General features: G+C 47.6%; 1 protein-coding gene across 1 annotated transcript; it reads left to right on the top strand.

Annotated features, from left to right (window-relative positions):
• The first annotated feature begins 9,621 nt into the window (after nt 1-9,621).
• On the top strand, nt 9,622-14,772 carry LOC137165409 (kelch-like protein diablo). Its single transcript, XM_067566667.1, has 4 exons — nt 9,622-9,685; nt 10,346-10,424; nt 12,232-12,459; nt 13,284-14,772. Exons 1-4 carry the CDS (start codon nt 9,622-9,624, stop codon nt 14,770-14,772), a joined length of 1,860 nt encoding a protein of 619 aa, XP_067422768.1.
• The last annotated feature ends 597 nt before the right edge of the window (nt 14,773-15,369 follow it).

Genomic DNA, 15,369 nt, shown 5'->3' with positions numbered 1-15,369 from the left:
TCATGGTCAGTGTAAGGAAATGCCTAACTCAGGAGCAGGACCTTAGCCTCTGGATGGCTGCAGTCACCCCGCCCTACCCCCGGAATTGCATACAGTCCCTGGCCCACAATGGTACACACACATAATACAGTCAGATCTCCCGGAGATAGCACAGGAAATCACCGTACCTGTCACAGCCTAGCTTCGTAAAGCACTTGAAGGCCTAGGCCTGGAAAATACACACCTACACGGGACATATACCTGCTGTGCTGGTTGTTGCTGTTGTGGTAATGAGTTAGAGTTGTGCACAGAGACCCCAGTCAGCATCAGTAGCTCACTGAACAGGCGGATGCGTAGACATGTTAAGAGACACTCCTTGGCCCACAGAGCTTCCAATCTAGATTTTGGCGTTTTGTCTAGCGGTTGCAGGGGGTTAGATTTCAGGAGCAGTTGGTTTCATTTGATAGCATGTAGATAACCACTGGACTCCAGAGTAAGTCTCTTCTTGTAGTCCAACGAATATTTATTTGTGTACAATGGACCCACTTCAACAGGAGAGGCCTTGTCTCCTTGTCTACACTAGGAGACTAGGCCTTTCTAGGAGAGACTTGAGAAAACCCTGGCTTAGAGTATCTATAACCTAGTGATTATGGTTCTTCCCTGCTCGTGTAGGAAGCACACGTTCAGGTACATGCTCCACATCAGACAGAGCAGGGATTTGAACCCAGGTGTTCTGCATCCCGAGGCAGTGCTCAAACCACTAGCACAAAAGTTATACGGAAGCCACCATCTTCTCCTCCCCGACCTGTTCTGTGAATTTCACCTCCTTGGCTTTGGTTAAGATGCCCAAGATAGAAACACAAGGTTTGTTTCAGGTTGAATGAAATGTTTTGTCCAGCAAAATCCACAATCTGCCCAGCTCTGCTTATCAAGAACCGCCTTTAAACTAGTTGGGTTTTGTCCCCACTGTTCCTATTGGGAGGCTGTTCCAGAACTTCCCTCCTCTACTTCCCAACATAAATAGAGCAATGGCAAGTTTAGCCCCATTGCCTCCCTTGCCAGCACTGGCTTTTAGCTTCAGTCGCTCTTCTCCTTCCCTGGTGTTCACCTGCCTTATTTAAGGGGGCGCTCAGTGGTTAGAGCAACACATAACACACAGGGTGGAGGGGGGTTTACTCAGCTCCCTTGGGCTCATAAAGGCTCACTGCTCTCCTTGTTTCCCCTCTCTTTCTCAACTCAGGGACCTCCCATCCCCCTTGGAATCTCCCCTCAATAAGAGACTTTTCACTTGCCCGGTGACTTCTTTTTTCAGGGCATTTGCCACTGTCCTCCCCTTCCACTCAAAGCCCCTGCTCCCCTTCCCTCCAGGGGCTGACACCTGTGCTGCCTGGAGATGGACCTTGGCTGATACCTGGGAGCAGCTCTAGTCCGTCCCTCCCATGGCAGGGCTCCAGACCTGGGCAGCTGTATTCCCACCTTCCAACCCAGAGGCCTCTTCCTGACCACGCAGAACTGGGATTGCAAAGAGTGGCGAGCCCTTGGACCTGCTGCCGCAGAGGTAGTGCTCTCAGCACAGTCGCAGCGCTGATTGGGTTCTGAATAAGGCGGGACAGGGCCTAACCTTATAAATTACAGGACATGATTTACACCTGCTTGGCTGCCTAGACGCTGCAATGATCAGTAGCTGCTGCTGGCCCATGTAGGAGATTGGTAGCAATGCCCTGGGGGCTGCAGGGTGGGTGGCTGTGTGTGTGTGTGTGTGTGTGTGTGTGTGTGTGTGTGTGTGTGAACCAGTTGAAACATTTTTGTCATTACCCTCCTTTGCTTGCATCTGCAGCACTGGGCGAGCTAGGCCTGTGAGCAGGGCCGAGGGAGCTCTTCCTTGCACACACCTGAGTCTGGAGAAGTGTTTCCTCAATGAAATAACAGATAAGAGAAGAGGGGCGACTTTACTTCCCTCCCTTCCTTCAGGACAAGAGTAGCTGTCCTCTCTTTCTTGTCCATGTGGATAGAGAGAGGGTCAATATGCTGTGTTAACAGAATGGGTCTCTAAAGAGAGAGAATGGGTGCTAGAGAGCTCCCCTGAGTCCCTGGGATGGGGTGTACCAAACCCACACCCACCTGGCCAAGGAAGGGTGAAAGTCTGGGAAAGTAAATGCAGAGAAACTTTCAGACTTCACTAGAATTGTCAATTAACTACTTAATCCCTGAGATAATCTCTCCAAACATGTTTGTGGGGGGGTGGGGGGAGATCCCTGAAGCCTCTTAAATCTAGGTGTGTAGTCAACTGGCAGACTTGCTTCTAACTACTGGAACTGGGGGAGGAGATGTTATTTATCTGGTGTCAGGGAGTTAAAGGGAAGCTTCCCCCACTATACTTGGAGAGGAGCATCTGACTGCTTCACATCACTTCAACCTCCTCCCTAAACACTCCTACATAAGCCTGATTTCACTATCAGTAGCTTCTATAGACCTTTGACTGAATCTAGGCCTCTGGCCAGGCAGCTAGCCAGCAGGAGGGAGTCAACAAAGCAGCGCATGGGGGTAGCTGGCGAACTCTTTTTCTAGGGCAAGTCATTTTTGACTAAACTTTGATTTGTTGACAGGAAATCAGCTCCTCTCAGTTCTTTCTTTCTTTCTTTCTGTATTTCTCCTTTTCCCCCCACCTTTTTTGGTCCCTGAATGTAATAGAAATGGAAAAACGAGAGTAGCAGAAGAAAAACCAAAGAGGAGGAGATGTGTGACTCAGGCTGTATTCACCTATTTTCAAGGCATTGTTGTAAATGTTAACATCTAGAACTGTCACTTTACCCATTTAACTGTCTGTCTGAAGCAACTACAATTTGACTCTTCCTTATTCCAGAGCTAAAAGGATAAGAAATGGAAAGACTTTTCATTTCAGAGACTGTATTTCTCCTTCTGTTCTTTACAATAAAATAAATAACTGATTCTATACTGATTTGGGTCTGGGTGAATTAGTAACTGTTGACTGGTTAAGAATAACCAAGTGTTCTCATTTAAGAAATGCTGACCTGAAAGGGACAAAAGCAAAAGTTAGAGTGGCAAAAAGAAAAATTAACTTAATAAAAAGGGTTTCCCTAATTAAACTCTATCACAATATTGGTTAAACACTTATCAAATTGACCTATTTAGATTTCAGCTTTAAAATCTAACTGGCACCTCAGCCGATTATTACATTTGACTTCCTTTCATTCTTGCGGGGAGGAATTCAAAACTTGGAGTCCCCAGAAAATTGGGGGCTTTGCTCAAGGAGTGAATTTTACTTCACCATCTTCCCATAAAAATTTCAAATGAAGATTTCTGGTTCCAAACTTCAGTGGTGGAAAAATGAGTTTATAGATCAGTGCTAGTAGATGGCAAAGAGTGGGTTAGTTTCCAGCAGTGCAGTGACAGGGAAGGAAATGTCCTGTAATAACTTCCTCACCCTTAAATAGTGTGGATTCTCCTGGACTCCTGATGCAGGATATAGCCTAAGGATAGACAAACAAAGAAGGGTTATGGAGTTTGGGAGGACAGCAAGCCTGAACCATTCCAAAGCTCTCTGCCTGGATCCCCTAGATACCACCTTGATCAGCTCACTAAAATGTCAGTGTTTTCTAACCCTGGACCTGACCTGGCTGAGGTTCTATGGCCAAATAGCCTACGATCATCTCAATTCAAGTCTGTCAGAATGCATGCGCAGAAGCGGGCAGTTTGTCTGTGCTCCTGTTCCAGTGCTGGAACCTGCAACCTAGGACACAACGTTCTAATTGTTGGTATGTCGTTTACCTGTGCTATTTATATGTCCTGCAGGGGACTGTATGAGGAAGTACCAGAATAAAGATGACCCGGCATAACTGCCCCTCTCAGGGCACTGGGAATGGAGCACAGACTAAATGGAGCACTGGGAATGGAGCAGCAGCTAAACCCAACCAGCATGTGATGTTGTCATCCCCAGACCCTCTTCAGTGACTCATGCTAAACGAGGTTGGTGCCCTACACAGGGGCCGTCTCAGACTCCTGGTGCAGCTGGGCTCTGTGCAAGGACCTCTAACAGGCCCTTTCCGGAGAAGAACTCCCTGAGACTGCTGCTACGTATGAATCACGAACGCAGCAAATGGACAGCAGGCTACCATAGATGCCCCGTGTTGACACAAGCCATATATCCGTGTGCATTTGCACACTGTGGGGTGGGGGGTGCCCCCAATGTCCCCTATACATGAGCTGCCACTGGGCATCTTCAGACTCTGCACTGACTCCCTCGCCCGCCCCTGGACTCAGGGGCCTTTGGAGCAGAAGAAGCCCATAAGCTCAGGGGAAACCCTTCCCCCACCCTAACTCCATCTGGTAACACCAAGCCAAGGCTGAATGCATGGGGTGAATTGTTGGCGGGGAGGAGTCCTAGCGGGGCAGGAATGTGTGATAAATTCCAGCCAACATCCCCTTAAAGTCCCAGCCCAGGATGTCTCCAGCTGCCTATTCTCCCTGTGCTCCCCTTGGCAGCAGCAAACCAGGGACATTTCCCACTGCCCAGGAGACCCCAGCCTGGGCTAAAGGCACCTCCGGGCTTTTCTTCTCTCCCTTCCTGGGAATCCAGGTCACATTTTTACAAAGGGTTGAAGAAGTTGGAGCCCCCGAGTCTGAGTTAATGTCACAATTTCCCCATGTCTCCTTGGAAGAAACAAATATCTCCTTAATCCCAGTTGAGTGGCATTCAGTCAGTTCTTAGGCTGGGTGCAGGGCTGAGTCTCCACTCTGTTTCCTTAGGTTATGGTGGCCCCCTGTGGCCGTTTTATTTCCCGCGTGGAGTTTACAGAGAAACACGATTTCCTTTGCCCAGATCCAGGAATTGTAAAATTTGTCTCTTGTCCAAGCTGGGGCTTTAAACTCCACTGAAACTTTTTCTCTTTCAGTGGAAATAACAGACAAAGAGAAGAGATGTGCCCACTGTCCACGCTGTCAGTGTGATAGTCAGTTACACCCCTCTTCCTTTAGGTTACTGTCGTTACTTCAGGGAATGCCTGGGAGGGAATAAAAGACTCAGTTGAGTCCAGAGTAAGGAAAGAAAAGAGCCACCAACCTCCTGAAAATCCTAGTGCCTCAGAAGGGTGATTGACCCATGAACACAGCTACACAAATGTTCAGTAATGAGTCTCAAAGGAAACCTGCACAACACTTTCAAAAGACGAGCCTGAGAGCTTAAATTCATAACTCTGCCAGACAATAAAAATCAGGACTGAACAGAGGCCCTATTTGTAGCTTATTACAATGACCTGTACCCCACTAACCCCTCCTTTTTGTCTTGACTGCAAAGGTGTTCACAGGACTCCCTACCTTGAGTGGTCCCTTAGAATAGGTGCTAACTACTTATGCTAAACAATCGGTGACGCTGGATGTGCTGTGACGCTGGGAGTACCTTTCCCGGACCTGAAGAAGAGCTCTGTGTGGCTCGAAAGCTTGTCTCTCACTAAAATAAGTTGGTCCAATAAGTAGGGAGGATGTCTGGTTCAAAAAATAACTAATGAAATAAGGGGAAGTTTCTAAATAGAAAGTCTCTGACTGATAGGTGTGACCTGCAGATGGTTTTCAATCAAACAAAGAATCTCTCTTAAAAGGGACGACGTGGCCCTTCCCACCCCACATACCAGTGTTATGTCTCAAGTGAAGCCAGGTGCAACAAAATACACTGTTGGTCAGCAGGAAGGAGTGGAAGAGATAAGGAGGAAAGGCTTTGGGTGGAAGAAGGTTGTAAATCCTGTCTGGATTAAGACTGGAAATAAGGGTGAACTGTCTCAAGTTGGTTTTCAGCTGAAGCCAGTAATTGGGAATGGCATCAGTTGTTTGTTAAAGGGTATAAAAAGTAAACTCTGAAAGGGTGCATGGCTAATCCGGCCTGGCCAGCCAAGAGGGGTCTAAGCATCCCTGGGGCTTGGCCTGTTTGTAAGTATCTCGATCAAATGCCTATAAATGTTTTGTCACTGTTTGGATGTAGTAAATTGCTCATTATTTAGGCATGTTTAGAGCAATTGTATAAAGTACTTTTGGGCCTTTGGATTTAATAAAGGAATTCATGGTTAAATGAGTATTTGGTTTCCCATATTAATATTAGTAGTTTCAAATATTATTAATAATTGCAACACCACATACCTATTCTTTAAAAACTATGGCTTTCATCCCTGCTTCCACCCCGACTTACCCATAAATTCCCCATTACTGGCCATTACAGATTTAGCCTCCCATCTACACCAGGTGCACTGGGAGCTCAAGGAACACTTGCAGTCTGCCAAACAAGCCTATAAACACCATGCGGACCAAGACCTGCCCCAAATCTGACCTTAGGGGAAAAGCATGGCTCTTAGCTCAGAACCTTAAATCGAGCCGGCCATCTGCCACACTAGACTACCAATACCTGGGCCCCTTCGAGATTATACAAGGGGTAAACCCTGGGACCGTCAGAGGAAAGCTGATCAAGTCCTTGAAGATCCACCCTGTCCTTTACATCTCACTTTTAAAGCCCCACACCAAGAACCCAAACTTCTCCAATCTGTCTCTGCCACCCATAACAGTCCGTGGACAGGAGGAGTATTTGGTCTACCAAATCCTCAACTCTCAGCGAGTTAGGAGAAGGCTCCAGCACCTGGTGGACTGGGAAGGCTATGGTCCAGATGAGCTGTCTTGGGACCTGGCAGAGAACATCCACGCCCCAGACCCATGGTGACAGTTCCACTGGCAGTACCCAAGAAACCAGGCCCCACGGCCCCTAGGAGTCACTCTCGATGGCAGGGGGATGCTGTTAGGAATCAGGACCTGCAGCAGAGCAACCTAACAAGTGGAGCTGATCTGTAGTACGCTGCCTGATGGACTATGCCACCTGATTGGTGAGAAGGGTCAGCAGACTGGTTCTTAAGCTCAGCAGCAGCAGTTAAGTAGCTGCTCACACCATTTGCCCGCAGCGGCAATAGCTCCTGAACCTCCTTGGTCCAGCCTTGGACCCAGCCTTGCTTCTGCCTTGCCTCCACTCCCTCCAGGTCACCTGACTCTGGCCCTTGACTCTGATTCCTGGCTCTGGTTCTGACCCTCGGCTCTGGTGCCTGGCTCCAACCACTGGCCTGACTCCAGCACCAACCACTAGGCATGACTGCCCACATCCGGGTCTCTGACGCTCAGACTTACATTTGTCCCTTTGCAATTTTCTTTTATCACTTTCATCTTTGCTTTTCTTCCCAATAACTTTTTTCGTGAGGTACTCAGGAATATTGCTCATAACCCATGAATTTTCACTCACAAAATGCAAGGGAGTGAGTGGATTTTTCACACGTCTATTGTAGCCAATTGGCTCATTTTATCACTGTATCATCTATTGTAATGGTCAACTCATACATTATTTCATCTATAACCAAAGGGTCCTAAATAGACTTAAGTTGTAGGTATGGATAGAAGTAAAACAGGAGTACAGAAGTATAGGATTGACAAATATGTAGGAGGGCTGGGTAGGTATTGTATATAAGTATAGTGTTGCTGTAATGCAAGGCCTACAGGACAAGGCCTGTCAGATTTCATTTCAGCCACACTGGCCCTCAGGATTAAGGACGCTTGACATAAAGAAGTGATTTAAGAATAGCCCTATGCCAGCAAGATTATAAAGTTACTGGACTTTGCACTTCCTAATGAGAAAGGGAAGTTGTGGAGGGTAAAGAAACAAAAGCTTTCACAAGCGGAAATCTCTGTTCAGCTGCCCTCTCCTCCCCATCATAAACCTCCCTGACATCCCTCCTGCTCTACGGACCTAGCCATAAGGCATCTGCCTGCCACACACAATCCCAGGCTCACAACACGGTATGCAAAAGAGACTGTGACTCATCTCCCAGTCTGACCAATTAGGAAACAGTATGCAGATCAAGTGGAAAGAGCAACATCTTCACCCCTTGGGTGTGGCAGCCCGTGTGCCCCCATTGTTAGGGGCTGTAAAACCACAGGGGCAATAGCAGGAGGAGGAGCCAGGTGAGACCGCACAGAAGGTGGGATTGTACATGAGGGACTGGGGCTAGGAATGGGGGGAGAGTATTTTCCTGGGTGACCTGGTCTGATGCGCTCACTTTGCAGAGAATCTTTGGTGTGACTCAAGATCCCAGGTCAGCGTGTAACAAGAGCTATTTCTTCCCTTTAAGGGGAGCACCTATTTCTTCTCCCAAAAGTCACTGAGACACCATCTTCCAAAACCAGAGCAGAATGTGAACACTAGTTAGATTCCTGTTCATACAATAAGCGGCACAGTCCAGTCTTCCTTTAGGATCACATTTTCAAAAGCGAGTTCCCATGGGAGCTGCTGGGTATTGGCACTTCTGAAAATCTTGCTACTTGACTTAGGTACCTAAATGAGAGAGAGAATCTTTTGGCAATCTGACCCCTGTTGTGGGTGCTCAGCACTTTTGAAAATCTGTCCTTTCTATATTCATTTCTCCATGGATGACTGGCCTTCAATTCTCTTTGAGGAGAGCCTTTTGACAGCAAGTTATTGGGTAATCCCCCCAGAGCAGTCGTAAATGGAGGAGATTTTGCCCACTCTCAGTAGTAAACAGTCTTGCAAGTACAAAATGTTTAGTGGTTAAGATAAATTTACTCACAAGTGCAGCACAACCTCACATCCCCCCAAGAATACTTACGACACCGAGGACAGGCTCTTGATAAACTAGGCTACAGATCCAGGTGCAGTTAACTGTAACAGTCCATAAGCGCTGCATCTTCCCTACTCACCAAGAGGGAAGGGGCTAGGAGTATTTTGCAGGGCGCAGTAATAAGGGATAAGAATGGGGAAATCTCAGGAATTCACATGAATTCTTTCCCTCTCCCCGCAAGAAATTCGTAGTCCCAGTTCTTACTCCATTTCCAAACTCCTCTGTTAAGCCTACCTGTGTATGGCAGAGATCAGAGATCTGATCAGTGTGGCATTTTGCCTACTATCCACACTGCAAAGCCAAGGGGTAAGTGGGGTGCAGGAGGAGGGATGATCTAAATACACAACTCCGATCTTCAGTTGGACTGTCTTGGCTCTTGTGATTATGTCACACCTGTAATGTCACACTGTGGGATGTCTGGGATTATTTTCTTCTGCCCATCACACCATGGACCAGTCAGGGAGCAGGGAGGACTCTTCCTGCTGTAGGTATGCAGCAATGGCTTCTGGTAGCTGGTACATGAAACCATACTGCTGCACCTAGAGGAAGAACCAAGAGAATCAGAGAGACTGGATCATTTGCTTACTAAGGTAAAGGAGCAGCAGACATCACTTGACTTCAGGGGAAGTGGGGGACAATGAAGAAGGACAATGAGATGGTCACTGCTTCAGGACATAAGCGTGTGTTTCAGAGGTTATCTGCTCAGCTATCACAGACAGTTAGCTGGAAAATAGTGACCTAAGGGATGCTCTTGGTTGACTGGGAGATATTGGGGATAGTCACGAGATATCTCCGCTGAGAGATCATTGCACAGAAAGGACATTAAAGGAGCTGCATCTCTTTGATGATGATCAGTGTGACCAGCTTAATTTCTTGTTCCTCTAGTTGGGCTGGCCTGTGATAGATCTTGAAGTCCAGCTGCACCCTCAGAGAGTCCAGCCACGTCTCAGAACCAACCAGTTCCCAAATGGTTCGGGAAGAGGATGACACAGAAGAGACACCTAAACCACTGGGACACTATATTCGAGAGGGTAGGTGTGAGGTTCTTCACATTTGGGTCATCGTGTCACACAGAATGGGTTCCCTCCGTGTAACATTCTGGTCATGTCGCATGGCATCTGCCGTGGAAGATGGATGGTCCTGAGCTGTAAACTGCCTGCAAGTGTTATTCATTCCTTTTATCTTTTCTAAGTCAGTTCGGTGCTGGTGAGAGATACTGATGTGGCAGCCCTGGAGACTGAAGTCTTTTATTTATCTTCAGAATGACACAGCCTTAGGTGGCAGTGCAAAGTTCTCACACTATCTGATCTGTGTTGCCGCAATCCAGATTTGGGGGGCCCTTTATAGGAGTAGGAAGGGAGTTCAGTTCCCATGGTGCATTCAGTCCTTAGCCTCTAGGCTGAAACTATCAACAAGGGGGCCAACTGTGAAAATGGACCCCTTTCATTATGTAGAATAGATGCTAGTCTGAGACCCGCCCAGATAATTTCACACAGGACACCAAGGAGCCATCAGAGGGGAACAGGTTTTGCTCACCTGGGGCAGTCACTCCATCATCAGTACAACTGACCTGAGATTTGATACCATTTAAAAATTCATTTCGACTAAATTGTTTCTTCTCTTGTCCCTGGATGCTTTTGTTGCAGTGTCTGTTGCACTAAAGCCTTGGCTTTGTCTTCCCTTTCCCGCAGGTTTGAAGCAGCTGTACCAGGAGCAGAAACTGTGTGATGCCACCATAGTGGCTGAAAAAAAGAGGTTCCCATGTCACAGGTTAGACAGTTTCTGCTTATATAAATCTTCATTTCTCATTTTGTTTAAATGGAAGATCATTACATAAACAAAACACAATAACCTGGCATTTCTCAATCACACAATTTAAAACTCTCATTTATCTCCAGTCAGCCTTCCGGTTGGCTTTATTTGTCTCCGACTTCCTTGGAGACTTCTTTGAAGAAGCCTCTTAGCCATTTGCAAAATCTCTTTTGTGAGTCTCTTAGGATAGAGGTTTCTCTGACTATATATTCTGCAGACATTCAGCATTTGGACATTTCTATTTATTTCTTGTTGTTTTCAAAATTAGGCATCCTCTTGAAATTAAGTAAATTTTTAGTTACTCTCCTCCAAGCTTCTTCTGCAGGTACCACACGCTCTTCCCTTTGTGTTACCTGTCATGGTACATGTTTAAAGATAGTCATTTCCTTATTCTGACTAGGTTGTTTCACCCATTCCATGCACCTGATTCTCCTCTCACTCACACCACTGTAAGTCAGGAGTGACTCCAGTGAGATCAATGGAGCTACACCAGAGTAAAGCTGGTGTGAGACGCGGACCAAGACTTAGGATGGTAGGGTGCGCAGGTGAATTGCAGCTGGAATCTTGTTTGAATTATTTCATTTCTTGGTCTCTTTTTTTGGAATCTGAGCATCACTGCCTTATGATTTCAGATAAGTGTATTCTCAGTGAGCTGGTAAAAGGGATTTGCCTCACAGCCGTATATACATATGCTCCTTCTAACTGAGTAACCCTTGAACTCAGGTTTGGTTCTCAGAGAAGGAGACTAGCTTTTCTTCATGCCAGCCACAGGAGACAGATTGCTGAACAGCCAGGGGCATGGAGCAGTAGAACCAGAGTCCTCCTCAGCAAGCGTGGAGACTAGAGAGGGCAGCATCTAGCTCCGCAGCATAACAAAGACCCACAGTAATTTGTGGGGTGGAGGGGCAGGACTATCCAATACGTAGAACGTTACAGAAGATGATGGGTGAGCCGGGTGCAGGGAAATTCTCTGTCCTTTTTAAAGCAGGAGGTCAGACGAGATAGCCAAAGTGATCCCTTCCCACCTTCAGATTTGGGGGTGAAATCCTGGCTTTGTTGAAGCCAATGGCCATTCACTTCAGTAGGGTCAGGATTCTGCCCTGTGAATCTAAGAGGTATCAGATCTCCAGGTGAGAACAAGGAAGGTGTGGAGGGATGGCTAACTTCACTTGTGCTCTGATAGTCCCTTTTCCTGAAGACAGGGCCTTTGCTCTCCCATTTCCTGGAGACACATTTGATCAGTTCCTCTGCTCCATTCCTCCCCATCTCTATTTAGAGTGAAGGGGAATCATCCTTCCAAAGGTGAGTGCTAAAGGATGGGGATCTGGCCAATCTGAGCTGCTGGAGAAGGGGGAGTATTTCATGTCACTCAGCAATAACTCCTGACGCTGGCGGAGAAGCTATGTTAAGCAGCCTTCATAAAAGTTCCCTCTTCATTCACCAAAAGGGTTATTGTTGGAAAGAAAGTCTTAAGGCCAGAGACAGGAATACAGGAATTACTGAGGAGCAAGGACCTCTCCCCACTGCCTCCTGTGTTCTGTCCAGCTTCTGAGACTCCCAGGAGGAAGGAAATAACCAAACAGGGGCACAAAACCATTTTGGGAACACTGGTTCTAGTCGGCCTCTTGTCAGAAGGTGGATCAGCCAGTGAAGGGGCAGATATGGACCACATGCTCGCTGGCCAGCTGGGTCCATGCAGAAGCAATGGAGCGCGTTTTCCAAAGCTGTGACTGTGCTCCATTGACAAAGTTCCTTCTCTGCACAGGATGTTGCTGGCTGCAGTCAATCCCTACTTTCAAGCCATGTTTGTCAGCAATTTCAAAGAGTCCCAGGATGGAGAAGTGCTGCTGCAGGACATGGCCTCCTCCACTGTGCAAACCATCCTGAACTACCTGTACACAGAGGAGATAGCTGTGACGTCCGAGACAGCCCAGGCTGTGTTCATAGCAGCCAGCAGGCTTCAGATCCTCCCTCTGCTGGAGATCTGCTCCAGGTAATGCTGACACACAAACAACTGTGATTGCTCTGTACATGTGCACAGTGCTGGCTGTATGGAGAGTTCTGCCAAACAAGTAACATGTTCCCTTCCTACCGGGCTTGTGTTCTGTGTATCCTTCTGTTCTGTACAGGCTGGGATAGTAGAGGGGCATGCAGGACAAAAGCTGCCAAGTATATTCATTAAAACTGAAATGCATTTTGGATAACTGGGTTCCAGGGGCTCTTTCGAAGGAGAAAGCTTTGTGTGTGCTGGTTGGGAGGATCTTCCAGATGTGAAGGTGATTGCGGATGAAGGCTGGAAGTTGGGAGGAGGCAGAAACAAAGGGAGTAGCAAGGATACAAGCCAGAGATGAGTTCTGGAAGTGGGAGCTGGTTATTATAGAAACCCACAGAACAAAACGGAGGTGGGGATGCAGTACAGCACTGAATGCAGAAAGGAGAAGAGCAGGGTTGCAGAAGATTCAGAAAGTGGGGAGATGTGATAGCAAACAGCTCCGGCCTGGAGAACAGGGGAGATGGTGGATCATTCCCCTGGGTCTGTGGGGAGATGAGGCTGTGGGAGAGCTGGGAGGGAATCAATCCTGCACTCCCATGGCAGGCATGCAGGCAGCGTCGACAAAACTCTGTTGTGTAGCGTGGCAAAGGGCACTCCGTTTTTCTTTGGCAAATGGCAATTTGTTGATACTGCAACTTCGCTGGACTGGGTCACTTTATCTCCTTGTATTAAGTGCTGGTGTCACGATTACCCCCAGTGGCTAAGGGAGGAGTGTCTCGCACTTGTGCCATCCCCAGTAATACGTATCCCCTTTACTTTCCCAGATTTCTTCTGGAACACGTTTCCCTTGAGAATTGCCTTGAGCTTTATGAACTGGGTTATGCCCACAGCGACCAAGCTCTGCTTCGAGCAGCCATGAGACACATCAGCCTGAACTTCAGGCATCTCTCTCTGGAGGACAAACGCTTCCTGAACCTGACTCCCAGCTCTTTGATTAGCATCATCTCCTCAGACAGCCTTGTGGTCTCCTCTGAGATAGTCGTCTACCGGGCGGTGCGACGCTGGATGAAGTTCCAAATCTCCAGCCGCCGTCCATTCCTGAGTGAGGTGATGAGGCACGTCCGCCTTCCTCTCCTCACCCAGGAAGAGCTCCGGGAGGTCCAGTTAGAATCGGAACGTTATGGGGACACGCGCTTGCAATGGAAGCGTCTCAACAGGCAAGAGAGATTGCAGGAGTGTGGAGGCCTTAGACAGGGGATGTACAACAAGTGTATTGTGTGCGTGGACCTGTTCAACATGGAGGGCCCAGAGCTGAAAACGAAGGATTTCCAGGTAGGCTGTTTTGACCCCCAGACAGAAAAGTGGGAAAAGCTGCAGCCTTTGAAATGCCTGTACTGTGCTCGTTGCCTGGCAGTGGAAGATAAGCTGTATGTAACCGGAGGGGTTCACACAGATGACTCTTATTCAGATACTCTCCATGAGTACAGCTCTTTCAGAGGCCGGTGGACACAGCTCCCTTCCATGTCCACACCCCGTGCGTCACACGGGTTTCTAAACTGCAACCAGAAGCTTTATGCTGTTGGAGGCTGGTGCAGCTATGAAGATTATCTCAATTCTGCAGAGTGCTTTGACTTACTGGAGAAGACCTGGACTCCCATCTCTCAGCTGCCATGTGCTCTGAGCCATTTTGCTGCCGCAGTGCTTAAAAATAAATTGTACCTGATAGGTGGTGTGACAGACACACTGGGCTCTTGGTATGTTTCCAGGAAAGTTTTGATCTACAAAGTTAGCTCCAATGTGTGGACGCAGGTGCTTCTGAATGCAGAGTGCTACTGGTCGGGAGCTGTCTCCATGAATAATGGGATATATGTAATTGGCGGGTATTTTAGGAGCAGAGTGAGACATCATCATGAGAGATGGCCTGATTCAGGAAACCTTCATTGCAGTCGAAAGTGCTTCTTCCTGGGCGAAGATGGCAGAGTGGACAAGGCTGTCATGATCCCAAAGTTGCCAATTGAAATCGCTGGTGCTGGGGTGGTGCGCTGGAAGAAGAGGATCTACGTCCTGGGTGGCGAAAATACATATTTATATAATAACCATGATGGTGAAAATGAAGAGGACTATTATAACACAGTTTACTATTGGGAACCTGGAGACCACAGATGGACTCAGTGTCTGGAAAGACTTCCTTTTAGCAACTGGGGTATCAGCGGATTTGGGTGTGCAACGCTGAAGATACCCAAAAAAACTATTCTGTCTCTTTTTCGAAAGACATCTGTAGCCCTGACAGCTGTTGAATTAGCAGAGAGTTAGCTGTCTTTTTAGCCACTTGCCAAACTTCCTCATTGTCAGTGATCCTGTCCCTAAAGCTGCATTTGTGAAGATCACCTGCCTGTACCTTTCCTGTGTGTTTACATCGAACTCCAAGGCATTCCACTGGAAACCAGCAGATTGTTGGTAAAGGAAAGGGTGGTACAGAGGGACCAGTTCACCACTGCCTTGTATTGGGGCTGGCCTTTATGTTTGTGCAAAGTGGGTGTAAAATGCTACCAAGTCAGAGCTCTCCTATGGCATCATTTTGATATCTGTTTGGTTCCACAAAGGAAAGAAAGGCCATAGTAGCAGCAAAGAAAGCACAGCCGTGTGGGAGAGAGGGGAGGAGATGGCAGTAAACCATTGCTAGGCCCCTCTCAACTGTGGGGCTAGCCCCAAGAGCTCCTGGGCTGGTCTACATTGCACCAGCTGCCAAAAGCGTAAGGCCTTTTCAGGGAGGCCAGGACTGTGCAGATGCCAGGGACAATTTTCAAAAGCATGTCCATCCTTAGGAGTCTAGGTTCTATTTTCAAAAGGGACTTTCAATGGGACTCAGGCACCTAAGTTATCCGGGAGCTTTTGGAAACCATACCTGCC

The sequence above is a fragment of the Emydura macquarii genome, unplaced genomic scaffold (genome assembly GCF_026122565.2).
Source record: "Emydura macquarii macquarii isolate MOO-44397 ecotype Brisbane River unplaced genomic scaffold, CSIRO-AGI_Emac_v2 contig_2768, whole genome shotgun sequence".
In the NCBI taxonomy this organism is placed as follows: Eukaryota; Metazoa; Chordata; order Testudines; family Chelidae; genus Emydura; species Emydura macquarii.
Note: the sequence above shows the minus strand (reverse complement) of the source record. Positions and strands in the feature narration are given on the sequence as shown.

Bases quoted from the DNA above. Each gene is read 5' to 3' on its own strand.
- LOC137165409 (XM_067566667.1), top strand. From the start codon at position 9,622: ATGGTTCGGGAAGAGGATGACACAGAAGAGACACCTAAACCACTGGGA. The intron at 9,686-10,345 runs GTAGGTGTGAGG...CCTTTCCCGCAG, and splicing joins GGGACACTATATTCGAGAGG to GTTTGAAGCAGCTGTACCAG. The intron at 12,460-13,283 runs GTAATGCTGACA...TTACTTTCCCAG, and splicing joins CTGCTGGAGATCTGCTCCAG to ATTTCTTCTGGAACACGTTT.